Consider the following 26,323-nt stretch of genomic DNA (forward strand, 5'->3'; position numbering starts at 1 on the left):
GGAGGGAAGGAAGACACGTCTTTATAAGCTGTTTTGAAATGAAAAGAGTGTTGAACTTGACTCAGAAACCAAAGTGCGAGTTCTCCGCACTGAGTCAGACTGGACCCTCTGCTTCCACACCCCACCTACAGACGTCCTTGTGTCTGTTCCCACTCTTTCCTCCTTCCCTCCTGTCCCCAAACCTCAGATCTCCTGCCCCCTTCTTTTCTCTCTCCTGCCTTCGGACAGCCAGCAGGCACCCTGCCTTCCGCACATTTCCACCCCTGTGCTCCTCAGCTGACCACTGCGGGCTCCGTCGCCAGACCCGCCTCACTCGTGACCTCCTTGTCGAGGCAGGTGGTCATTTCTCCGTCTTTACGTCCCTGACCCACTGCAGTATTTCACCCGACTGACAGTTCTTCCTAAAAGCATTTTCTACTCTTAAGTGTGGAACAGTACACTCTCTCCTGCGTTTTCTCCTGGTAATTCTCTCTCTGGGAAGTTTCAGGGATCCTCACAGCTTCACTTCTCATATATATCAGTATATGTGCAGATAACTTCCAAATCTCTGTTTATAGCTTTGGTTTCTTGCCTGTATTCCAGTCCCTGAAATCCAGCCACTTATCAAGTGTTTCAGCTTCTTGTATCATTTACAGAAGCTTTAAGCCTGTTCAACAAGGAACTTAAACTATTCTCAAATATGAAATCAGAAAGATGAGCTTGTCAGTATTATTAATCCAGTGATCTCATCCAAGCTGTGAGCCTTCTCCCAGATAAATGTACAAATACACAGAATTTTATATACAATTTTAGGGGCTCACGTACCTCCTGAGATACTTTCTTGGTTGCTCTAGGGGCGTCCTGGGGACCTCAGATTAGGATCCCCTCAATGAGATAGTGTCTGAGGTCATTCTCACAGATCAAATAAATCTAGAATTTAAGGCACCTGATAGTAAATAAAAAAGTGAAAGTTGTCTGTACTTGTTCATATCTTGAGAATTACTCAGTGATCTATGATAACTGTAGCCATTTTCTCATTTGCTGCCAGGTACCCCTACCCATCAAGGGACCATTATTAACTTTTAAATAGAAAGATCCTAAAGCAGATTTGCATTTACTGAATTCTGGGACTCAGATGCCATCAAAATGGACCTTATGAGACTTGCTGAGGTTCTCTCGGGGTATAGGTGTGGTCCAGTTCTGTGTCTAGAAATTGGGAGGAGCCTGGGCTTTCAGAGCCTGACAGACTTGGGTTTGAATTCTTTCTCTGGCCTTACGGAGCCCAACCATTTCAGAGAACAGGTTGTCGAGTAGCTTGGTTCTGAGCACCAGGAAAAAGAATGTGGTGAATCCTAACTGCAGGTAGTTCCAGGTAAGTTTTATTTTCTTCCGTTTACCAGGGTACTTGGTGGTAGGTAGAGTAACACCAGAGGTGGAGAGTAAGTGGGTTTTGCACAGCCTTTGACAGGGTCACTCAGTGCTGCTTTGTGTAGGATCGCACAGACGGGCCTGATGAGACGTTGAGTTTATAGCTGGCTCTCGACTCATTGCTCTGTTGGAGAGAAAGCTTCCATTCTGGATCAGATTTTACCCAGTATTTCTATCAGTGACTTTTGACTGTAGGGAAAGAAACTGGGGGGGATTTCACAAGGTAAATCTTAACAAGTAAACACAGACGTTTCATTTAGGTTTAAAAAAATCAAGCACACTGATATCATGTGGAGAAGGTAGGGTTTAGTCATCTTACGTGAAAAAACATTGCACCTTTGTTTGCCCATCTTAAGACCACCATCCTTTGTGGCTGCAGAGATAGCATTCCCATCGGGGAGGCGGATGCCCTTTGATTTGGCGCTGTAATCTAGCTAGTGGCTCTCCAAACTTGATTGTGCAGCTGAATCCCCTGGGGGAGGGCTGGTTAAAATCTTTATTTCTGGGTTCCATCCCCCCCACAGTTTCTGATGCAGTAGGTCTGAGATGGAGCCTGATAATTTGCATCTCGTATAGATCTCCACTCCTGCTACACCGTTGGTGTACCCTAGGTAGCAGTAAAAGCCCCTAGAGCCCATCGATTTGTACGAGAAATGCTTATTTCTTGCCCATGCAGAGTTTCTTACTACAAGTGTGACCAGTTCTCTGGGGCAGCTCTCCTTCCAGTGACTCAGTGATCAAGACCATTTCTTTCACCCCCATCATCTCAACATTTCCTGCAGTAGGGAAAAAAGACTAGAGAATCACACGCCCTTATATTTCTGGCTGTGACATGCAACACATACCATTGGCCAGTACAGGTCATGTGAGCAGACCCACTGGCAGTGTAGTCTTCACTGTGCCCCGGCTGGGGGGCCAGGGAGGGGGAAACGACAGGCAACGTTTACCATGCCCAGTGCGGTGGCTACGGCATTGGAAGTGGTGTGCCCGGGTTTTCATGGCACTGACTGAAGGTGGGTATTGACACTAGCACTTAGGAGGGTAACCGGAAGGGTGAGGGTCTGGAAACAATGTAAGGAGGAAGAGAAGTTGGAGTCTGAGGGAGCTTTTATAGCTGTCTTTAGATACCTGTATCCTCCATAGAAGGACCAGTGCATGATTAATTACGGGGCAGCTGGAGCCTTGTGGGTGAAATACCTACCTACTTGTCATGGGCAGGTAGATTCAGGCAGCAGCCAAGTGACCACCTGTAAAGGGATGGAATAGAAAGGATGCCTTTCAGACTCACACCGGGATTAAATGAAAGCATCTGTAGTAATACATGCAGTGGTGGCCTAGCTACCAGGAAGTAGGCATCTGTATGCGATCATAGTCTAAAAGTCATTCCATCCATCTGCAAAAAGCATTTCTTCTTACACTTGATCTGATTTGTAAATTGCAGCAGAACTTGCAGAACAAAGTCATTGTGACCCCCAGTGGAACTGAGTCCAACAGAGTGACCACGCATTAGAATCACCTGGGACACTAAAATCCCAGCACCCATGTGCTCCCCAGGCCAATTTCCTGGGCGATGCTGGGGATGGGACCTGGCATTGGCATGTTAGGCCAGGTGATTCCGGTGTGTAGACAGGGTCAAGAGCACTGGTATCACCAGGGACCTGCTGTGGCCCTCGCTCATCTGACTGGAGCACACACCTTTGCTGGTTTGTGGTGCAGGGGAGGCTGGTCCCAAGTGCATTTGTTTATGAGACTCCACCTAATGCTCACTGTTGCGGGTGAATGCAGGTGACACAACTCATGGAAAGTTCAACGTTAGTGAGTAGATGCGCAGCTGGGCCTAGAGTCTCACTCTTCAGTGCCTAATTGGAAACTATTCCAGGATGTCTTCATGTTTCTGTTTCTAATCGGTTTGTAAACCCTTTTAAAAAAAGTCCACAGATCTCATCGCCTCCTTTTTTGGTACTGGTTGCGCGTGACCTGGAATACTTGATATTATTTCGTCTCTTCTGTTGTGAAATACACTTTGAGCATACTCAGAGGTGTAGGTGAAAAGGGGGCAATGGCAGAAACGGAAAATGGGAGAATGAAACGATGAGAGTGTCTGGGAGTTTAGCAGAGCTATTGGTGTGAGCGTGCTGTCATTTGCCTTTTTAAATGATGCTGAGTTTCCTGTGTGTGTGTACGTTTGTGAGTGTGTTTATGTATGTATTTTTTTAAAGCACCCATCCGACCTGGATCCTAGCCATGCTTATGAAATATATGATAGGGCATACTTTTCCCTTAATCTTTCTGAAACACTTTTAGAGAAAATTATGTAATAAAATGTTACATCTCCTTTTTGTTGCTGTCTTCCTGCTTTACTGTGGTGGTGATTATTAGTTAAGAGTATGAAAATATTGTTTGCAGTTAACTGTTTGCAGTTAATTGCCAGATGTTTTCACTTTCTTTTAGCCTTAGTTAGAGTTCATCCTGTTGTCATTATGCCTGCGTTACTTAGCAATACGAAAAGGCCTTTAATTAATATGACTGTAAGAAGAGGAATAGGGTTTTATCCTGAAACTCAGTCTTTTAGCTGTGGTGGTGTTAACTCTGCCAAAATTATACCACCCTGGCAAGAGGTGAAAAACATCAGTTTCTCATATCTTTTTGGCTTAGAACTTATTTGTGATTGCTCAAGGTCTCAGGAGAAGTGTGTTTAAGTCACTTGTGTATTCTGCACTATTCCTGGTCAGTTGTTGGTGAAGGATGGTTTCCCACCTGATTGTATGTTTGGCATCAGATTTGAACCCAAGGGTTGAAAGTCACATAAGTTAAGAGTTTGTATATTAATGCTTTGTGCAAGAAATGTACATCATTGCTGGTTTCAGGAGACTTATTTTTAATTTTGGCCACTGAAATTGATATTTTGTTAATATATTTATTCTTTTATTATAATTCAATTATAATATGTAAAATTTTAGAATATATTTTAATTATATATTTTACTATATAATTAAATTATACATTTATTATAATTTTAGTATATTTTATTCTATTACATGGTTTATTAGTATAGTTTATATGGTTTTATAAAAGTCTTCTATGTGATTCAAAAACTTTAAAGGTAAAAATGTCAACGTTTTTAGTTGAAAGCATATTAAGACACACCTATTGATGATGTCGGTGAGTTGTGCTGATTTGGAAGGTGGGGTGATGAGATGACAGGGTTTGAGGACTTCCTGCCTGTGTGGCGTGCACCATTTTGATAAGTAGTGCGCTTGTCCTTGAAGCAGGCTCTAAGGTGGACGTTGTTACGAATGCCGTTTTACAGGCGAGGAATGGAACCTTAGGGAAGGTTGATTTATTGCCCCAGGCTCTACAGCTTGTAAGCAGCAGAGGGAGGATTCCGATCCAGACTCCCCAGTGTAATGCTAGCAGCTACTGTTTGCAGAGCAGGAAAGCCTGATATTTCAAAAAGAGCTTACTTTTCGTCTCATTGGATCTTTCAGTACCGATGTGGAACAGTTAGCAAATATGTGACTTTCCATCCATCGTCACTTTAATTTAGGCGTTCGGTCTTGGTTAAAGTTGTTTATGTCATCCTTAAACGAGCATGTGTCTATGGTTTAGGGAGAAGGTTGAACGTAACAGTCTCAGATTCCTTAGCTGGGACCCACGGCTTTCCTGGAGTGGTTGCAGTGATGGGAGGTGTCGTTAATTCATTGTGCGGGTCTTCCTGCGGGGTCTCGGGATGCTTGGGGTGGCTCCCCTTTCTTAGAGACTGCCTGGGTTGTGTTTGTGGCTGAGTGGATTGTAGCGGGAGTGGGCTTCCTGGGAGATAGAGGATCTTCCTGCAGAAAGAGAGCTCAGAAACCTGCAGAAATGCGTGAAGGAGTCCGCTGCCTGACTCTAGGCGTTACCTACAGTAGAGGCTCTCAGGGAGAGCAGAATCAGGATGAGAGTTTGTCTGATGGTCTGGGTCTGGGGGGTTGGGACGTGGAGAGGCGGGTGGGACCTGGGTGGGGTCCACCGTGGGTAACTGTGACAGCGTCACACTTGGTCACACTCCTCCCCTCGAAGTGTCCCTTGAAGTTCTGCTCCGAAGGAATTAGTTAGTTGACTCTGCATGATGAGCTGTTGAGGGTGTTCACTGTTCACTTCTTACTGATGCCTAACAGGGAGATGGCACTGGAGAATCACTTCAATTTAGGAGTTAATATATCTTTTAAAATATGTAGAAAGCAGCAAGTTTTTATCTTGGGCATTACCTTCCATTTAAAAAGTTTAGGGAATTTCCTGGTGGTCCAGTGGTTAGGACTCTGTGCTGAGGGCCTGTGTTCAATCCCTGGTCAGGGAACTAAGATCCCGCAAGCCGCCCAGTGCGGCCAAAAAAAAAGCTTAATAATTACTTCTTTGATGTTAGTTTCTAATATATTCCAGTTAAACTATTTTAGCAGACCTATTTTTTTTTTAACCCTGAACAAGAACTTGGAAAGCCCCTGCCTTCCCAGCAATTCTGCCTTGTTTCACTGAACCAAAATACAGTTACAGATGTAGAGAAGGAGCTATGAGATTTGGCACTAAATTCAAAGAAGATGAAAGGACAAGTTGAGTGACCAGTTTCCACTTCTGAAATTTATGAGGGACAGAAAATGAAGAAAAATAAAACCTTCAAGAAACATTAAGTTCTTTTGAAAATGTGACTCAAATGAGACTCTAAAATATTATTCCAAATTTTGTTTATAGCCAGAAGAGATTTTTTTTGCAGATGCTTCAGAAGATTTGCTCTTAGATGTAAAACATTTATATCTGCTCGTACATCCGTTGCAGCTATTTTAGGAGACAATTTTCTGTAAACTCACCAGAGGTTTCTGCAAACAAAGTTGAAGGACTTTGAATATATATATATTTTTTATTTATTTATTTATAAAATACATTTATTTTATTTATTTAGTTTTGGCTGCGTTGGGTCTCTGTCGCTGCGCAAGAGCTCTCTCTAATTGCGGCGAGCGGGGGCTACTCTTCGTTGTGGTGCGCACGCTTCTCATTCGGTGGCTTCTCTTGTTGCGGAGCACAGGCTCTAGGCACGTGGGCTTCAGTAGTTGTGGCACGTGGGCTCAGTAGTCGTGGCTTGCAGGTTCTAGAGTGCAGGCTCAGTAGCTGTGGTGCACGGGCTTAGTTGCTCCGCGGCATGTGGGATCTTCCCGGACCAGGGCTCGAACCCGTGTTCCCTGCATTGGCAGGAGGATTCTTAACCACTGCGCCACCAGGGAAGCCCTAAATATATATCTATATATGCCCAGTTACATAGTCTAAAGGATAAGAATGGCTTTCTCTGTGAGCTCCTTTGGTGAACGTTTTCTGATTCACTGTAGGACATGGCATGTTACTGCACATTCCATTGGATATTCAGTATAAAACCCCAAATTGAAAAATGTACAGGGAATTTCCTGGCTGTCCAGTGGTTAGGACTTGGCGCTTTTACTGCCGTGGTCTGGGTTCAATCCATGGTCGGGCAGCTGAGATCCTGCAAGCTTCGCAGCATGGCCAAAAAAAACCAAAAAAGATGTACAATACACATAATAACAAAGTAGTAGGCAAATATGTTAAGTCTCAGGTCAGTGAGGTCGCCTCTGAAAGTCTTGTAGGATTTAGGGGCTGGTGGAGCCAGAGCGGGAGCTGCTAGTGGTCCCAATAGAGAGGGTCCCCAACAGAACCAGTCGCCCTGCAGTCAGAACTCAGGAGATCAGACCCAGCAGCAGGTAACACAGCTTAGCGGTAGATCCCCGCACGACTGCCAGAGCATCTCCTGGGAACGTTGTCTGTCTGTCACGGGTGGACCCTTGTGGGTTTGTCTGAGGTGGAGTCCCGAGGCCCTTGGTGTCTCCCCTGGGCCTTCCCACACCTGCCCTGCCAGGCCTTGTGGTTGCAGCAAGAAGAGCTGCTTACGGTCCCTTCACACACACCACACTCTTCCTTGTCTTTGCCACTTCGGTTCCCTTTGCCTGGAAATCCCTGTCCTTGCCTCGTTGCCTGGTTAACTCCCAGGTGGATCCAGCTAATTGTGGCCAGCAGCAGTGCCCCTGTGCCCGTGGGGCCTCTCTGTGTTCTTCCACCTGCCTGTGGCCACTGCAGTCATAAATGGGACATCCACTCTTTAGTTTTTTTCTGTCGTCTTCAGCAGACTGTGATCTTCCCGCTACACAGCAGGGAGATCCTGGTGACTGAAAGTAGGAGCTCAGTTAACAGTGTGGAATGAATCAGAGAGCCCTGGGCCCCATGGGGTACTGGAGAACCAGGCTGTCCGGGCCTTCAGTGTGGCCAGGCCCAGGCCCTGGCTGGCTACTCTCACTCCTTTGTGGAAGTGTGGATGGTACCTGTATTTTTTACCTTGCCGCCTGGCGGGTGCAAGCCTCTGGCCAAAAGGGGCTGGATCAGTGTGAGCTCATCGAACTTAAAGCACTGGTGCTGCCGACCAGCACAAGGTATCTTTTTTTCTTTTGTACTTGAGTATAGTCGATTTACAGTGTTGTGTTAATTTCTATTGTACAGGCAGGTGATTCAGTTATACACATATATACATTCTTTTTCATATTCTTTTCCATTACGGTTTATCACAGGGTGTTGAATATAGTTCCTTGCAGCGCAGCGTGTCTTTGCACTTGAAGTACAGCTCGGTGGTCCTCTGCCCTGGGAGCGTGCAGGCAGCACCTGGTTAGAGAGGGCTGCCTCCCGCGCCTGCAGGGACTGAGGTGTTCGCAGACGTTCAGGTGCTTGCAGTGCACGGCCCAGCAGGGTTGCTGTGATTTTGGAGACCGAGGAAGACTCTTCCTCCCTGGGCTCTTTCTGTTTATCTCTCGAGGTTTAGGAGGTGGAGGCTCCCTGGATGCCGGGCTGGCGCTGTTGCCAGATGGGAGGAATACGAGACTTGGCCGTCTCCGTCTGCTTTGGGTGAATGTACCAGGACTTGCTGGCCTAAGAACGTTTGTTATTAAAAACATTGCCTGAAGCCGGGGACTGACTTCCCTCGCTGTCACCAATGAGCAGTTTTCCTCCTCTCCGCTTCCACTGCCCCCGACGCAGACTGAAGCCTCCCAGGGTCCCACCCCCGTTCTCTGTCAAACCTCAGTCCCTTCCTGTGCCCCAGCGTCCCCTCCCTGCCCGTGGCATCCCCGGCAGGCAGATGTAGGTATAGATCCAGTGGGCTGAGGCTAGGGGAGGAGAGTAGTTTCTTTTATGACCTGAAGTGTCCAGGTTTGCTCTGGGATTGGGTTTCTTCATTGAACCAGATCGGAGAATGGTGGCGAGGCTTTAGAATATTGGTGCGGTATTGTGGTGTGATGTGAGGAGACTTCTGTGTGCTTGACCAGGAATGCAGCATCCATGTGTAATCTCTTTAGGAAAATACGTTCCTAAGTCCCAACTGGCAGACCAGGTTTTTAAATTTTAAGAATTTAGCACCCGACTGTGGTGACCTACATGGGTGGGATGGGGCGGGGTGGGGGGAGGTCCATGAGGGAGGGAATATACGTATACATACAGCTTATTCACTTTGTGGTACAACAGAAACTAACACAACATTGTAAAGCAACTCTACACCAATAAAAAATTAAAATTAAAAAAAATAATAATTCAGCACCCGATTCAGTAAGCTGATACTACCTTGAAGCCCAAAACAACCAGAAAATAATTTTACATCCCGAAGTGGGGGCATCAAAGAAAATACAAGGCCATGGTTGACTTGGTAAGAATCATAAAATAGATGGCTCTGGAAGGTGACTCAGAGGTCACAGATTCCCACTCAGTGTTCATTCAGTAATCTAGATCCTGGTGGTGCGTGGGACATGTTCTGAGCACTTCCTATGAAAGGAAACCATTCTCCTCTACAAAAAGTAGTTATGACTTTTTCTTTTCTTACCCGGATGGATTACTTACTTTGTTAAATAGTTTTGGTTCTGAATGATTGAGACTTGGCTCTGTTTTCTGTAGAATGCGAGACAGGGGTCTAAATCTGGGTTAGCAAACTGGTTCCCAGGCCAGCCACCTGTTATTGTAAATAATTTATTGAAACACAGCCACGCCCACTCATTTATTCGTCATTGTCTGTGGTGGCTGCTTTTGAACTACAAGGCAGAGTTGAGTAGTTGCAGCAGAGACTTTATGGCCTGCAAAGCCTGAACTATTTACAATCTGGCCCTTTACACAAAAAGTCTGCCAACCTCTGGTCTAAATTTATCCTCTGTATGTATTTCCCCCAAACCACGCAGTTCCAGTTTGTGGAAGCTTGGATGGTTTAGTACTCAAAAATTATTTTTCTTGGTGCTTTCACATGTACGAAGTTTGAGCTTCCTGTGCTGTGTTCCTCTAAATACCTTTTTATTTGTCTATTCTTAGATGTAGTGAGACTGGAAAATCTCACTAGTGTCCTAGATATTAAATTCTCTCAGAAAAGACTAGAATTTATGACCCACAGTATTCCAGATTTCGGAGGAAGGCTACTCTACTTGTGTGCGTACAAGACCATTTTCTAAGAGAGCACAGGTGGCTTGGGTGAGCAGGGCTATTTCTTGTGATTCACCATCCGTGACTGTAGGTAATACTCATACAGAGTGAAAGCTTTACAGTTTTGTGGGCACATACTGACTATATCCGGATCTAATAGAAATAGATGAATTAAATACGTAATGAAGCATTACTTTTTATTTATCCTGGTGAAAAGTTTCAAGAATCCTCACAATGCAAATTATACCTTTTATTTATTTAATACATATGCTAATGATACATGTTTCATTCGTGAATTTCTTTTTTAATAATCAACTTATTGAGTTATTTATATGTAATCTGAGTACATTCTTATTCTGTAGGGAAGCTAATTTATATTACAGGAGGCATATATTAGACTATATGTATATATAGATAGATAGATAGATAGGTTTTTCACCTGTTCAGATTATCAGTCTAGACTGTTTTGTTTTTAAAGTCTTTGGTGCCTCTGGGTACTTGCATATTATAGGAATAATGTACAGTTCTGCAACTGCTTAGAACAGGCCATTCAGTCATACTTAGGGAATGTTTAGCTTTACACCATGTTCTTCCGTATGTATCTTTCTTTTATTCTATAAATATTTATCAAATTGCATAGTGTTTGCTATGAGGGAGCTCCAAGTGTGAAATGTAATTCTTGCCTTATAGATGCTTATAGTTGGGTAGAAAAATAAAGGATAAATACTTTTAAAGCTAAAACTAGTTTGAGTTGGGTATGAAACAAGAGTCTCAGGAGCATCACAAGGTGTGAACGTAATTAAGTGCTAAGCGAAAGGTGCATTCAATTCAGATTTTAGCTCAGTACCTGTTGAGGCTCTGTGAATAAAGCGAGCAATAAAATATAGTCCAGCCTTATATCACGGGAGGATAGAGTGAAATTAAAAATTAAAATTGGGTTTGATACGTGGAAGAGAAGAATTAGACTTACATCTAAGGTACAGGATTTGAGCGTCACTGTTCCGTGGGACATCGGCAGGGGTGGGGAGATGCCAGGGAAGGCTGCACAGAAGAGATGCTACCTCATACTATCCAAAGAGGTATTTGGAGGGTGCACAAGAGGGATTTGCCCTGTGTGCAGACGAGCAGGAGGAGAATGGATATGTGGTACAAACCGTCACGGCTTTGCCAGGTGGCTGCCAGCACGTAGTACTGGAGGGTGATGCTCTAGGAAGGGGGTGATGGGAGGCTGGGATGGGTGAGGCGGGCAAGTCCAACGGCCTCATTCCCTGAAGCTGCAGAGAACGCCAGGTGGGCTTTAGGGAGAGAAGGGACACATTGAGATGTGTGTTTCCAGAGATTCACTCATAGCTGTGTGGGATGTGGGCAAGAGAAGGAGAGGCAGGTGGCTGGAGAGCGGAAGGCCCACCAAGGACCTGAGAGCTGAGCTGGCTGGAGGGGGAAAGGGCGTGAATGGGCGTCCAGGAGAGGGAAGGCTGTCTCAGAAGAGCAGGGAGGAATGTGTCATGGTCTCCAGAAGATGTGGATTTGAGAGGCTTTGAATGGAAGGTTTATAAAGTCCCAGGAGATGTAGTCATAATGGTGGCTTGAGGATTAGATTGTGGACCGTCTCGAAAGCCAAGAAGTTTGGATTTTGCCTTACACATAAGGAGACGGTGCAGTGAAAACCCTGTTGCATCTGATCTCAAATACTGTGTCATCTCCCATTACAAAGGATGATCCTGCGTCCCCGCCCCCTGTAAGGGCAGCCCATCCATCTGCACGCTCCATCCAGCCCCCTGTTGACCACTCGAGGGTGTCACAGCCGCCCACACTCGTCCACTCTCTCCTGCATCTTTCTCAGCATCATAAAGCTCTGCCCTGGTACCCTTATCCTAGCAAAGCAGCCTTCCTCACCCCCCTTCCCTACTGCCATTTTTTCTCTCCCTCCCTTTATAATAAATCTCCCTGGAATCGTTTTCTGTCCTTCTGTTTTCTGCCTCCTTCTCCTGTTTAGACTTTCGTCCCCCCATTCCACCAGAGCCACTCTTGCCAGCCTGTCCAGTGCTTCCGTGTCCCTGAGTTCAGGGGCCTTGGGTTTCTCAGTTGGCGTCTTCGTTGACCTGCCTGAAGCACTCATCTGCTCTGTCCTCCTAGAAGTGCTTTCTTTGCTGGGCCTCTTAAGCACTGTCTTCTCTTGGTTCTCATCCTGCCTCATCGATAGCTCTTCTTGGTCTTTATCATCTTATGAACGTTGACGTGTCCTTTGACTCTCAGACAGTTCTCATCCAGGCCCATGACTCAGAGTGGCATCTATGTACTAGTGACTCACGGATCTGTATCTGCAGCCAGACCTCTCCCCTGAGATCCGGACTTGACGCTAACCACCTATTTATTTAACATCTCTGCTTAGATCTCCAGTGGGCTTCTCACACTTAACGTATCCGAAACGTAACTCTTTTGATCCCTCTCCTTCCCTAATCCTGCTTCTCCCCGTTTTCCCAACTAGTAGCTGGTAACTCTGCTCCACCGATGCCCAGGCCAAAGAATTTGGAGTGATGACTGACCCCTCTTTTTCTCTTCTTTGTCACCTACATTCAGCCCATCCATACATCTACCCTGGAGGTACATACCAAATCTAACCACTTATCATCACCCTTTTTCCCAAGCCCAGGGCACAGGATCTCTCCTCTGGAGCCTGTGCCCTGGCTCCCTGCTTCCACACTTGGCAGCCGGGGTGACCCATCTAAACTGTGTCGGTCATATTGGTCCTCTGCTCAAACCCTTCAGTGCCCCCTCCTCGCACTCATGGACGATCCGGAGCCCTCACCATGGTGTGCAAGGCTCTGTTGTCTGCCCTCTGAGCTCCCCACCTGCTGTCTCCAGCCCTCACTGCATAGAAAACCGCAGAAAGGATGTGATCGGGCAGTTCCCCAGGGGAATATAAATGGCTCAGGAGTACGTGCCTAGATGTCCAGCGTCACTAGGCATTGAAGAGAAACAAAAGTGCAGTAGAATTTTTACCATTGACTTCGGCAGAGTTGAAGAATGTGACCTGGTGTTGAAGACTCCTGATGAAGAGACACCGACTTAGGTCACTGGTGTCCTTTTTGAGGACAGTTCGGCAAGAAGGGACACAGAGCCTTAACATTTTTACAACTTGAAAGTCTATTTTCAGAAATCTATCCAAAGGAAATAATTGGTTGACTATAGAAAATTTTATCTGTAAAAGTTGAAATAATCTAAATCATTAATAGAAGATATTTAAATGGATTATGGTCCATTTATACAATAGAATACGATGGTGGATTCAGAAGAATGTGGAGTCATCAAAATATGTGTAGCTATGTGTGCTTTACAAGCAAAAAATCAGGTGACAAATCAATATGTATAATACAGACTCATAAGTACACGTGAATCCGTGTATCCAGAAAAGACATGGGCAGGATATACAGCTAGAAATTGATAGTGGTTACCTCAGTTGGTGAGATTAGAAGCAATCTCATTGTCTTTTATTTTGCAATAACCATTTGTTATTTTCATAATTGGCAACAGTAAGAGAAAGAAAGTGAACGCTGCAGCATCTAGATGCATCGTATCACTTCACTTTGATATGGAAGCTGCCAGGCAGGAGTTCCTTCCGTTTCCCAGTCCCTTCTTCACCCGCCCACCACTGGCCATGTAAGCATTGCACCTGTTTATGGGCAGAGCCTTATCTCCAGTCACACAGGAGGATGTGCTCTTCCTTCTGTGTGAGTCCCTCCCTGTCTCCCCACCTCTGTCCTCAGTGTTTTGTTTTGTTTTTTTTTGCGGTACGCGGGCCTCTCACTGTTGTGGCCTCTCCCGTTGCGGAGCACAGGCTCCGGACGCGCAGGCTCAGCGGCCATGGCTCACGGGCGCAGCCGCTCCGCGGCATGTGGGATCTTCCCGGACCGGGGCACGAACCCGTGTCCCCTGCATCGGCAGGAGGACTCTCAACCACTGCGCCACCAGGGAAGCCCAGTGTTTTTGTTTTTTAGAGGCTCTTACCAGGATTTAAACATGCCCGCGTCTCATCCATCTTCCAGAAACAAGCAGTGCTTGCTCTCTGTCCAGGACTTTATGGTAAATTTGTTATTCTGTGAACACTTTGTAGCACATGCTCGTATTTTTCCAGTAGATAATTGTGTATTCAGTTATTTTTTTCTTTTATTCATTTACACAGTGACTATTTACTGAGTGTTTTCTGTGTGCTGAATGCCAGGGCTGTAAGGATGGATGACCCACAGCTTCTGTTTTCAAGGACCTTACAAGAGAGTGAAATTCCTCCTGAAATCAAAATAAAAAACTAAAAACAGAGTTCAGGGCTTTTCTTTGGAGGAAGAGGCACACCATATAAATAGGTATTTTATCTGTTAACTGAAAAATTTTTACCTTACTATCATTAGTCATTAGAGAAATGCAGATTAAACCACAATGAAATACCACTAGCCACCCTTGATAATGGCTATAATAAAATAAAATAAAACAAAATGGCAATATCAAGTGCTGGGAAGGCTGCAGAGCCATTGGAGCTCTTATCCATTGCTGGTGGAAAAACAGAGTACAGCCATCTGGAAAACACTTTGACAGTTTCTTATGTAATTTACCATAGGACCCAGTAATCCCATTCCTAGGTATTTACCCAAGAGAAATAAGATCATATGTTGACACCAGAACCTGTCCATGAATGTTTATAGTTTATACTGTATACTTTAATAATTTTCAAAAACTGGAAACAGCCTTGAAGTCCTTCACCTGGTAAGTGGTAAACAAACAGGGATCTGTCCATACAACGGAGTACTCCTCTGCAGCGAGAAGCACGGACTACTGATGCACTCGATAGAGTTGCCGATGCGTGATGCCGAGTGAGAGATGCCAGGCTCACAAAACCACACACATTATACTGCATGGTCCCACGTACGTGACAAATGGAAAAAGCAAAACTGTAGGATGGAAAACAGATGAGTGGTTTTTAAGAGTTGGGTGTAGGAAGGAGGGGTTGACGCTAAAGGGGCACGTGGGAATTTGGGGGGTGATGGAACTGTTCTATATCTTGATTGCAGTAGCAGTTACTTAACTGTGTCCATTTCCCAAAACTCATTAAAAAGTGAATTTTACATTTCGTAAATTAATACCTCAGTGAACCTGACCTAAGATCTTTTTGAGGCAACAGAAAAAAATAATTTTTTTATATGAGCTATATTCACATGGTTCAAAAATCCAAATAATATGAAGGAATGCAGTTAAAAGCCTCATTATTTCTACCCTTGCCACCCTTGAAGTTTCTCTATGCCAGTATCATCGTATATGCATCTGTGTTCTCATTTTTACCTCTTTTTAACACAGAACACAGTTTATTAAGTTAATTTTCTGCACCGGTTCTGTCTCCATGTAATTTATGTTACAGTTCTTTTCATACCAGTGCTTTGAGATCTTTCGTTCTTTTCTACTGCTTTATGACAAGAATATTGTTTTGAGCACGTATCATTTATTTAACCATTTCTCCTTGGATGGACCCACATTTTTCCCCATCTTTTCCCCTTACACACAGGGCTGCAGTGAATAACCTTGTATGTACAGTCAGTTCTGCTGTAATGCCTGTGTTGAAAACACAGATTTGTTCCAATGTAGTTGATACATCAGGGAACAATTGAAACATAATGTGAATTCCGAGTTTGCTCGTGTGATTCCATCCCTGAGAAACACTAGATGATCATTAAACTGTGCAACAGAGTTGTGTAGGAGTCCATCCGGCACACTTGTGCACACACCTTCTGCCTTCACCAGTGACCTCATCTCCCCGTGGGCTGAGTCACACAGGTCCACACCTGGTGTTACAACTTCCCTCCAATTTCAGATAACCCTCCTTACACCACTTTACAGAAACTCAAGCAAGCCCCCTGGCGCTCACTTCCACAAGCAAACTGAAGGTCTTTTTCGAGGTAAAGTGCCACATTTTTTGCAGCACCTAATATGTGTTTCTTAACCGTTTAACATGTGCAAATCCATGCTAGTTTAGTTTTTTATTAAATGGGTCATTGGCAGTTTTTGAAAGTTATGCCCTGAACTTCACTGTTGCTGGAAGTCTTGTGGGTTTTGTTGCCTGATTCTGCATAGTTCAATGATTTAGAGCACGTGTTCTATGTATGTTGTGTTAAATCAGAACTGACTGTACCATGTGCGGGTTTATCTGTAGAATAGATTCCCAAGTGGAAGGGTCCAGGGTTTTAGGAGTTAAATTCTGAGGGATTGCTGCTGTGGTAGGCGTAAATTATGCAGTTGGTTTGATTTTCCTTTTTCATAGAAACCGCTATGATAAGAGCTGAAGGATGTGTGTCAGCGTGCTTTGGGAATAACTTCGCTCCCGTTTAATCTTAAACTTGCGGCTGTTCCTGGACGTGTGCTGGTTGTCAAGGAGGCCCTGTGCGTGTTGGTGTGAGGCAGATATCTCGTGGAGGAGGGAATCGCAGAAGAGATGGAGATGCGTGGGTGTCTGGCCAGATGGGAGTGTGAAGTTGTGGCTTTTCTCCCTCTAACTTCTTCAGAGTCACCTGAGACAGAGGCCTTCAAGCCAAGAGACAGGAAGGGACTGGTTATCAGCATGGAAATGTCTGATCGTGAGAGCGCCCACCTCCACCAAGTGCCATCCGAAAAGAATGGCTCTCAGAGGCATTTTAAATCCCAGAGCTCAGACCTGAGCCCAGGGCTGGGGCATGTAGAACAAAGGAGTTTGTTTGGTAAGAGCAGTTAATAATAATGCTTTCTTCCCTACAGGACACAAAGGTAAAAGAGTCAGAAATTGGAGATGAGGGAGACAGTTCAGGAGGTGTGCCCACGTGTTTTATTTGATATTTTGCTCTAACGTTTTAGCAGAATTTTCAGACCCTTCCAGCTTATTAGTTCACTGTTTCTTTAAAGAGTTCTATTTAAAAACAAAATAATTTATAATTCATAAATTTCTTTTCTGATTTTAGTTAACTATAAAGAGTGCACTTAAGGCCCTGGTTCTGTTGATATCAGTTTATGCAGCCTTGGAGCCAGCAGAAGTAAAGGACATTAAAAGTCTTGAAAACAGAATGATGATAGACTTTTACACTTTTTTTCCTTTTTTTAAAAGTTAATTATTTATTTGCTTTTGGCTGTGTTGGCTCTTTGTTGCTGCGCGCGGGCTTTCTCTAGTTGCGGCGAGCGGGGGCCACTCTTCGTTGCGGTGCGCGGGCTTCTCACTGAAGTGCCTCCTCTTGTTGCGGAGCACGAGCTCTAGGCGCAAGAGCTTCAGTAGTTGGGGCACGTGGGCTCAGTAGTTGTGGCTCGCAGGCTCTAGAGCGCAGGCTCAGTAGTTGTGGCGCACGGGCGTAGTTACTCTGTGGCATGTGGAATCTTCCCGGACCAGGGCTTGAACCCGTGTCCCCTGCATCGGCAGGCGGATTCGTAACCACTGTGCCACCAGGGAAGTCCTACACTTTCTTAATACTGTTTTTTCCCATGTTTGTTTGATTAAAAATTGCTCCCTGTGTCATAAAGTAGCAGTATGAACTATTATAATATTGAAGATACAAGTTATGAAGATAAATTAGGCAAAGCACCTTTAAACAAGTTAGTATCTAAAATTTAACAAAGAAGAAAGTCATTTGTCTTGATAGGTATTGTGAACATGGCAGGTTTGATCTGGAAACTGGAGTTTAACTTGTAGTTTTCTTGTCACCAGTGATTTTGAAACCTTGCCCCATTGTTTTGAGATTGCACAGTTCATTTCTGCAATTTTTTTTCATAAAGATGTTGAAAAAGAGTATCGTCAACTCTTTTTGAAAATAATAATTATTGATTTAGCTAAACTGCTCTTCATTTATTTTATTATCTTCTGAGGATTTCTTTATTGATATTTCTCTATTACAATTTTGATTTGATATTAATATAACTACACAGTAACAAGAAGTAGAATATTAAAATCTTCACCATAATAGAAAATCCAGTCTGCATGTCTCTGAGGTCTCTGCCCTGTTCTGTGCTTAGAAAGATACACTTCCGTTGTCTCCCTCCTTTATGATTATTTGCTACAACTGTCTTGCTTTTAGAAAGATGTCTTATGTTTCAGCTCTCCCAGGTGATCTTAACATTGTCCATCTTATATGTACAGAATTCAACAGGAGTTAGGTATTTGTAGATGTTAAAAACCTTTATTGAAACATAGTAGAACTCTTCATAACTGACTGTTCTTGACTTAAAGTTTTATTGTAAAAGAAACCTCTTATTCATTCTCTGGCTACATATGCTAATAAAAGAGACTAGGGATGGCCTATTCAATGTGATCGAAAATTTTTATGAAGGAGAAGGGACAGGATATCTCAGGCACTAGTTGGTCACTTGCTTTGTTGTGTCTTTTTTTCCCCAGAGATGATTCTTACAGTCTGGGATACATGATGTATATGCATATATCCCGGGGATATGCTTAGGAAAGCAGTACAAGCAATGGTACGACTTTCATCTTTAACTTGGAGAAGGAACTTCCTCCTTTGCCTTTGTCTGGGTTCAAGACCTTTTCAGCGTCCGCCGGACTGATTTGTTTTATTTAAAAGATTGTGTTTTCCACTTTTTAAAAAATGAAACTTGGACATGTAACTTTCTTATTACTAATAAAGTAACACATATTGAGGATTTCTCTGTGTCCCAAGCACTGTGCTAGCCCTTCAGTGGCCCCCTTCCCCCAGCACTCTCTCTGAGGACGGCACTGCTGTGATCCCCACTTGACAGCTTGGGGAGTGGGTGTTTATGGAGGTTGGGACACTTTCCCCCATCACATGGTTAGTGAGTGGTGGAGAAAAGGTGCCAGCCCATCTCTGGGACTCCTCTCAGCCGCCTGAATAGAATTGCTTACCAGATTGAATAAGGATGTGTTTGTCAGGTGATTAATGTAAAAATAATTTTTTAGAAAACATCATTTCTTTATCACTTAGGTCACAGTTGCTTGCTTATCTCTTCTTACTGCCAAAGTAGTAACACAATTTCACGTGAGAACGTATTCCTTCTTCATCCCCATTTTTTACGAGGGCTGATGAGCCAAATTTGTTTCATTCACGAGGCGAACAGTTCTTTCTTGATTTCATTTCCTTGTGATGTGACATTACTTCCAGACTGCAGTGCATATCATGCCCAAATAATTTGTGTTAAATGTTAAGCCACCAATTTGACTTCAAACGTTCCACATGGGAATCTGTTGAATTAACATTATGTCTTAGCCAAAGTGGGAAACTTTGACTTTTATCTCTCTCTCTCTCTTTTTTTTTTTTTTTTGTGGTACGCGGGCCTGTCACTGTCGTGGCCTCTCCCGTTGCGGAGCACAGGCTCCGGATGCACAGGCTCAGCGGCCATGGCTCATGGGCCCAGCCGCTCCGTGGCATCTTCCCAGACCGGGACACGAACACATGTCCCCTGCATCGGCAGGCGGACTCTCAACCACTGCGCCACCAGGGAAGCCCAGATTTTTATATATCTCTTGATCGTGTTCTCTTGCTTTCTCAGTGTCCCTCCCCTGCACACACACACACACACACTCTACATATACCAACAGGCAATATCCCCAAAGTGGTTTCAAACTTGTGTTCTTGAGATAACCAAATGGTATCATTTAAAACAAAAAGCATTCTTGGAAAACTCTTTCCTTATTTAAGCAATAATTAGTTATTAGGGGGAGAAGCTAAAATGTTTAAAATTAGCCAGAGATGTAATTTAAAATGGCATATTGGAGAAGGAAACCTGTTCTTTCTGGATATAACAAATTAACTATGGCTTTATTTGGTATCTGCTGAAGATTGTTTTTCTAGGTTATCTGTTTTTTAAAAATAACGTCTCTTACGCAAAGAAAATTTATGTAATGTTTTCTTTTCAGCTATCTGGGTGTTTGTGTTCAATCAAAACAATAAGTCTTTTTAAGGAAAAAAATAGTTTTTTAGTCTTATGATAAAGTGTGTTCTCTAGAAATGAACCCCTCCATGATTACTCCAGCCCTGCCCACCCTTTCTGTTACGTTTTTTTTTAAATTGATTGATTGATTGATTGATTTTTGGCTGCATTGAGTCTTTATTGCTGCGTGTGGGCTGTTCTCTAGTTGCGTTGAGCAGGGGCTACTCTTCACTGTGGTGCCCAGGCTTCTCATTGTGGTGGCTTCTCTTGTTGCGGAGCACTGGCTCTAGGCGCGTAGGCTTCAGTAGTTGTGGCTCACAGGCTCTGTAGTTGTGGCGCACAAGCTCTAGAGCGCAGGCAGGCTCAGTAGTTGTGGCGCACGGGCTTAGTTGCTCCGTGGCATGTGGGATCCTCCCAGACCGGGGCTCAAACCCGTGTCCCCTGCATTGGCAGGCTAACCACTGCACCACCAGGGAAGTCCTCTGTTACACCTTTAAAATCTTCTAGTCTTGTTACTGTATTGCTAAACAGCAGTGATACTTAGACTCTTACAAAAGAGTTTTTAATTTGTAAAGTGTTCCCGTTTTTGTTCTCTCAAGTGTCTTTCTTTCTTTTTTCTCCTAATAAAGCAAATGAAGAAGCACCCCTGCCGCCAGTGTGACAAGTCTTTTAGCTCATCCCACAGCCTGTGCCGTCACAACCGGATCAAGCACAAAGGCATCAGGAAAGTTTATACCTGCTCGTAAGTCGTGATTTCTAATGTGGGAAGCACAGTGAAAGGATTAGCCTGGAACTTCTCGAAGGTTTTTCCCATTTCACCATTAACTTTTCATTTTCCCATTCTCTGCTCCATGGTGTATGGATTTCCTTTCGGAATTGTATTTTGTTTTGACAGACCATTCTTGCTTGGTTTGTAACACTTAACAATATTAAAATAAAAAGGAGCAGCCCCTTGCCCACCCTTTGTATGTTCTTATCTGTTACCTTTGTTCTTTTTTTTTGGCCACACAGTTTGTGGGATCTTAGTTCCCCGACCAGGGATTGAACCCGGGCCCTCAGCAGTGAAAGCACAGAGTCCTAACCACTGTACTCGCAGGGAATTCCCACCTATGTTCTTACCCATTATACAGAGGTAGGCGTTTTATTCCTGAGAATTTTGGAGAAGTGGCTCACGGGCAGGTAGGTGCACGGTTGAATGAGATGCTCTTCGGTCTCTTACACACAGGGCGTTGGCAGCATCAGGAAGCCGTTTGGGCTGGTAGATGTACTCAGGGTTCCGAGCAGGCCGTGGTGGGGCCAGTCATGGAGTCATCCTGGGCTGGACGTTTGCCCCTCGGCTGCAGTGCATCCCTCATCTCAGCACACGCTGTTGGTTAGAGACCAAATTCAAGGAACTGAGTGGGCCACCCCACTGAGTGGACAGTCCATGAGACTCTTTGTGTATGAAGGTCAGCGATTGTCATATTATTATTAGTGAGAAAGCTTTCTCACCCACTCAGAACATGCCTGAAGTGAGGTGATGTAACAGGGTTACTTACTTTAAGGCACTTCCCATAAAAGAGGACTAAACGACACAGAAGCCATACAGCCAGCGTGTGGCCGTGATGAAAGCAGGACTCCGTGTACCACGTGGCTGAGGGAACGTGAGAAAGTCAGCTACCAGATCGCCGGGGCTTTGCTGTGTCTTGGTTAGGTAGGGAATGTTTCTTGGGTAGGAAAACAGGGACCCTCCTTCCGTGAAATTGAAGCTGGGAGTGATTTTGGTGAGATGAGAACATTCTGTAAATACAGTCTGTATGTTGAGACTGCATTGAAAGAATCAGTGAATTTAGGAGGAAACCCTGGGCTGAGAAAATGGAAAGCAATGCTGGCGTGGATGGCACAGTCCTTCCTCTAACGGGGGTGTTCATTTCCTCGTGAAGTGACTGTAAGGCAGTAAGACGCCGGGATTGTCCAGCTATTTCGTCTGTTCTTTGGTGTCGGTGCTGACTCCCACTGCTGCCCCACAGAGCGTCTCTAACATGACACCAGAATTGGGAGCCAATCATTATAAAATGCTTAGAAGCCTCTCTGAAGACAGCAAATTTGGTTCTTCATAAGCCGTGAGGCGCTTTCCATCCACCTTCGCTGCAGTGGTATTCTTGATGTCTGGCTTAAGAGTATCTGTAATCACCATGGTCATTAACTTTCGTTTACCTGTGTTTGGCCTGTTTGATTAAGAAAATGATAAATTCATATCTTCTAAAGAAGAACTGTAATCGTAATTAACATAATTTTGCACACGCTGAAATGACAGTTTAAATAATTGACCTGTCTTGGATATCTGTTCACAGTTTTCTACATTTTAATCGACTGACTGAACACATGTATTTGAGCGCTGCGGTTCTAACCATGCATATTGCATTTGTGCTTTGATGAGGAATTTGACGGGGAGACAGTCTGTCTTGTCTGTGTTACGGCAGAGTGGACAGGAATCGTTAACACCAGCGTGAAGGAGTCAGGCACGGACTTTCTTCCTATCAGAGTGTCTCATGACGTAAATTCTGAGGGAACCGTCTGAGTCACTGGAAAGGAAACTTTTGAAATTTAATGTTCTCCATGTTAAAAATTACAGCCATCTAGAATAACGAATCAAGTAATACTTTAACCAAACTCAGAAAATAAATACTCCATCTGACCCAAATTAGGCTGATCCTGTAAGGACACAAAAACTGATAGAAAACTTTTAACAAAAGCTGCAAGAGTTTTTTTTTTTTTTCCCACCAATTGGAAACTATGATTCATAGCAAAATTACTCTTTCGCTTTGGACCAGTGGTACTCATGCAGACGACCCTGGCCCCTCTGAGCGGGGCTGTCGGCCGGCTGAGGGCTTTCAGCAGTGAATGTGCGCCTCAGTGAGTTCCTTTAAAGCAAGTAGGTTATTTCCTTGTCTTTTTCCTCACAGGCACTGCCCAGACTCCAGGCGTACCTTCACGAAACGGTTAATGCTGGAGAAACACATCCAACTCATGCACGGAATTAAGGATCCTGACTTGAAAGAAATGACAGAAGCCACCAATGAGGAGGAAGCAGAAATAAAAGAAGATACCAAGGTCAAACACTGCACGTGTTCTCTTTACAGTGAAGTTGTGTTGACTTGCTTTTGCCATTTTTTTTTTTTGCATTTAAATTATTCTACGGTTACACAGTTCTAAAAATTCACACTGTGCCTAAAACTTTAAAATAATAGGGAAGCTCTCTCTGCACTCGTTCTGAGCTTTCATCTTGCTCCTAAAAGGTTAACCTTTATTAAGTTTCTTCTGTATCCTTCCAGACACAACTTTAGGGATTGATCTACTTACATATAAAATGTTATGCTGACTCACAGAAATGGTCTCTCAGCCAGGAGATTGTATGAATCTAGACTCCTCTTCATTGGCAGTATATTGGTTGTGAGAGGTGCCTAATCAAAATTGATTCCATTTAGCTTCTCTTTGTACTGATAAAGGATTAAGATAAGATCCGTAGATAGTGCCTTATCAGTAGGTAGTGAACTTGAAGCAGACAACAGAACGTATACTAACCTGAGTGCACATATACTAACCTGAGTACACGGTGTGTGTGTCGCAAGTGCTGTTGCAGTAAAGCAGACACTTAGGAGACCTGCCGTCTTTGGCCCTGTGCTGCATCTGGAACGTTCCTGGGTAAAAGCCTGTGTGTGCTTTCAAGGAGTTCATCATTGAAATCAGAATACAAGTCAGACTCGTGTCGCATTAAATTGTAACCCTTTCCCTCAAGTGATGGGGAGGCGGGGATGGAATTAAAGAATGTACGTGCAGGAGCAGCCCTAGGTCAAGGCGGAAAAGCAGGACGGCTGCAGAGCTGGGAGGACAGGGCGGCGCCTCGTCTTGGCTTTTTAGAGAGCTGGAAGGGAGGGGATTTGATGAGGCCAGAGGGGAAGGGGTGGGAGGAAGGTGAGTGGGCAGGAAAGGGCGCTTAGGAGACCCGGTGAGGCTCAGGTGGCTCCGCCTGAGTCTCGGGAGAAGCACAAGTGCGGACATCTTCTCCTCCACGAGGTGCTTTTCAGTCCGCCCGCCCCCTGCCTCTCCTCGGCCTCATCTGCACACTCACCTGGTCGCCCTGCCCCGGCCCCCCTGGCCCGCCTCCTGGGCCCCTTTCCCCGTGTGGCCTCCTGGCGCAGGCTGTCCCTGCCACACTGCACGCTGGCTCCTTCGTGGCTCTTCGTCACTCCATTGGCGCCTGTGTCCCACGAGGGCTGGGACCTGTCTGTCCTACCAAGCCGGCTGTTGGAGGATGCCTGGTCATCCCGGAGCTGAGTCCACCTCTGTTGGGGGGCTGGAAGGCACGACCCTTGGGTGGGGCGGCAGCCACGCAGCCGTAAGGAGCCCGCACCCCCCCGCTCCTGGGACACGTTTCCCCGCAGCCCCAGAGCCCGCGAGCACCGACCGCCCGTCACCCGCCCAGAGACCGGTTTTCAGTGCGTCACCCGCTCTGTTTTTCTCTCCAAGGTTCCCAGTCCCAAGCGGAAGTTGGAAGAACCCGTTTTAGAGTTCAGACCTCCCCGAGGAGCCATCACGCAGCCCCTGAAGAAGCTGAAGATCAATGTGTTCAAGGTGCACAAGTGCGCCGTGTGCGGCTTCACCACGGAGAACCTGCTGCAGTTCCACGAGCACATTCCACAGCACAAGTCAGACGGCTCGTCCCACCAGTGCCGCGAGTGCGGCCTCTGCTACACGTCGCACGTCTCCCTGTCCCGGCACCTCTTCATCGTCCACAAACTGAAGGAGCCGCAGCCAGCGGCCAAGCAGAACGGGGCCGGCGAGGAGAGCCAGCAGGAGAACAAGCCTGGCCCAGAGGACGCGCCGGCCGACGGCCCCGTGTCGGACAGAACGTGCAAAGTGTGTGCAAAGACGTTCGAGACGGAAGCTGCCTTAAACGCCCACATGCGGACCCACGGCATGGCCTTCATCAAATCCAAAAGAGTGAGCTCAGCGGAGAAATAGCCGCGCACCCTTCCCGCCGAGAGTCCCGGTCCACGTTGGAAGCAAAGAGACAGTTTTCTTACAAAAAGTTGGCAGTTATCATAGAGTTAACAGTACTGTCTAGGCTGTTGCAATATATCCTCCTTCCACTCCCTTCTCCGCCTCCTCCTGTATATCCTCCTCGATTAAGTATTAAAACAGTATTTGAGTTGAAAAGAGTTTGTATATATTTAAATGAATAACTTTTTATACTCTTTGTTACATGTTTATATCAGTATTTAGTGGAAAATGTTTTGAAGTTTTTTTTTGTTTCGTTCTTGGTTTTTTTTTTTTTTTTTTAATTTGAGTTAGAATTTTTCTTTTTGTACTGTTTCTTTAAAACAGTTCTTAGTATCAGGGGCAGTTCCTGAATTCAAATAAACCATTTTGTATGTCACAGATTTGAATGGGTTAACTAATTACAGGCTACGATAATGCCTTTTTTAGTGTTTTTAATTTTTAGAATTCACTACATAAATCGTAGGTGATTGTAGGTCTCAAAAACACTAGGGACTTTTAAGTGTCTTAGCACTATCCTCAACGTGCCTGCTCCGCCAGGGGGTGCCGGCCCCGTCAGGACCGCAGCCCGGCGTGTGGCGTCTTCTCCAGGCCAAACTGTGTCGAAAGCAGCCTTGCAGGTCGCTTCTTTCTCAGTGGGGGGATGAAAACTTGGGCCAGAGATCCAGTAAGGAACGTGGATTGATTCCATCTCAGAACGGAGAAGAAGGATATCCTAAAGGGAAGACACGGGGGTGCGGGGTGGCTGGGGGCCGCGGTGGCTTTCTGGGCCGATTTGCAAGGCTGACTTCTAAAGAGCACAAGGAGATACAGCAGCGAAAGGGCTGGACTACAGTCAAAGTTACAAATACGTAGTTAGACCAATAGATTTATATAGTCAAGCTTTTGTCATGTAATTTATTAACTATTGCAAAGACACAACTAAAAATATCAAGTATTTCTCTGGCTCTTGACAGGAAAAAAAAAAATCACAATTGACTTAACCCTTTGCTGTCTAAAGAGTTGGCGTTTCCTGTTCAGGGTGCTACTGCCATACGTCCTGGTACTTAGACTTGGGATGCACAACTTCCACCTTATTGATGCAGCAGCCGGCATGTCGCAATTGGCCGTTCGAGTCAGCACTGAGCCACCTGGGTTTATTAGTTCAGCCATTTAAATAAGTATCTTTAACATCGGTAGTTCCGCTTTCTTAGTGCAGCCGAGGTACTCTTCTGTCCCTTCCAAACGTTTCTAGTTCTCTGGGAGAGTTATACTTTTTGGTTTTGTGTTTTCTTTTGCATTTTATATCTTGTATTTATCCCTAAACATGTTTTGTACTTTTTTTTTTTTAAGAGAAGAAATTCTTTTGTGTATATATAGATATACTTGCATGATATACTGTAGTCGACGTTCGGTTCCTCAGAAGGTCTTGCTGCTGTTAGGTGTCATGCACTAACCATATCCATCCTAACTGTATTAAACACATTTCATATGTAAATAAACGTGGGACATTTGG

The 26,323-nt window shown here is 44.8% G+C and overlaps 1 protein-coding gene across 8 annotated transcripts in view; it reads left to right on the forward strand.

The window, feature by feature from the left end:
• The window catches only part of ZNF532 (zinc finger protein 532), a 108,800-nt gene extending 82,477 nt beyond the window's left edge, over positions 1-26,323 (forward strand). For 5 of the 8 annotated variants that reach the window (XM_082667831.1, XM_082667830.1, XM_082667834.1 and 2 more), the window contains 3 exons: positions 20,418-20,530; positions 22,734-22,881; positions 24,298-26,323. In XM_082667831.1, coding sequence (XP_082523957.1) covers positions 20,418-20,530; positions 22,734-22,881; positions 24,298-24,792 — 756 coding nt within the window. In that variant the 3' untranslated portion in view covers positions 24,793-26,323. Of the gene's footprint in view, positions 1-15,771; positions 15,831-16,192; positions 16,382-16,433; positions 16,626-20,417; positions 20,531-22,733; positions 22,882-24,297 lie in introns of those variants that run through there. The other 3 variants (XM_082667835.1, XM_082667836.1, XM_082667837.1) reach the window with 3 other exon arrangements.

The sequence above is a fragment of the Grampus griseus genome, assembly GCF_964374135.1.
Source record: "Grampus griseus genome assembly, chromosome: 12".
Taxonomy (NCBI): domain Eukaryota; kingdom Metazoa; phylum Chordata; class Mammalia; order Artiodactyla; family Delphinidae; genus Grampus; species Grampus griseus.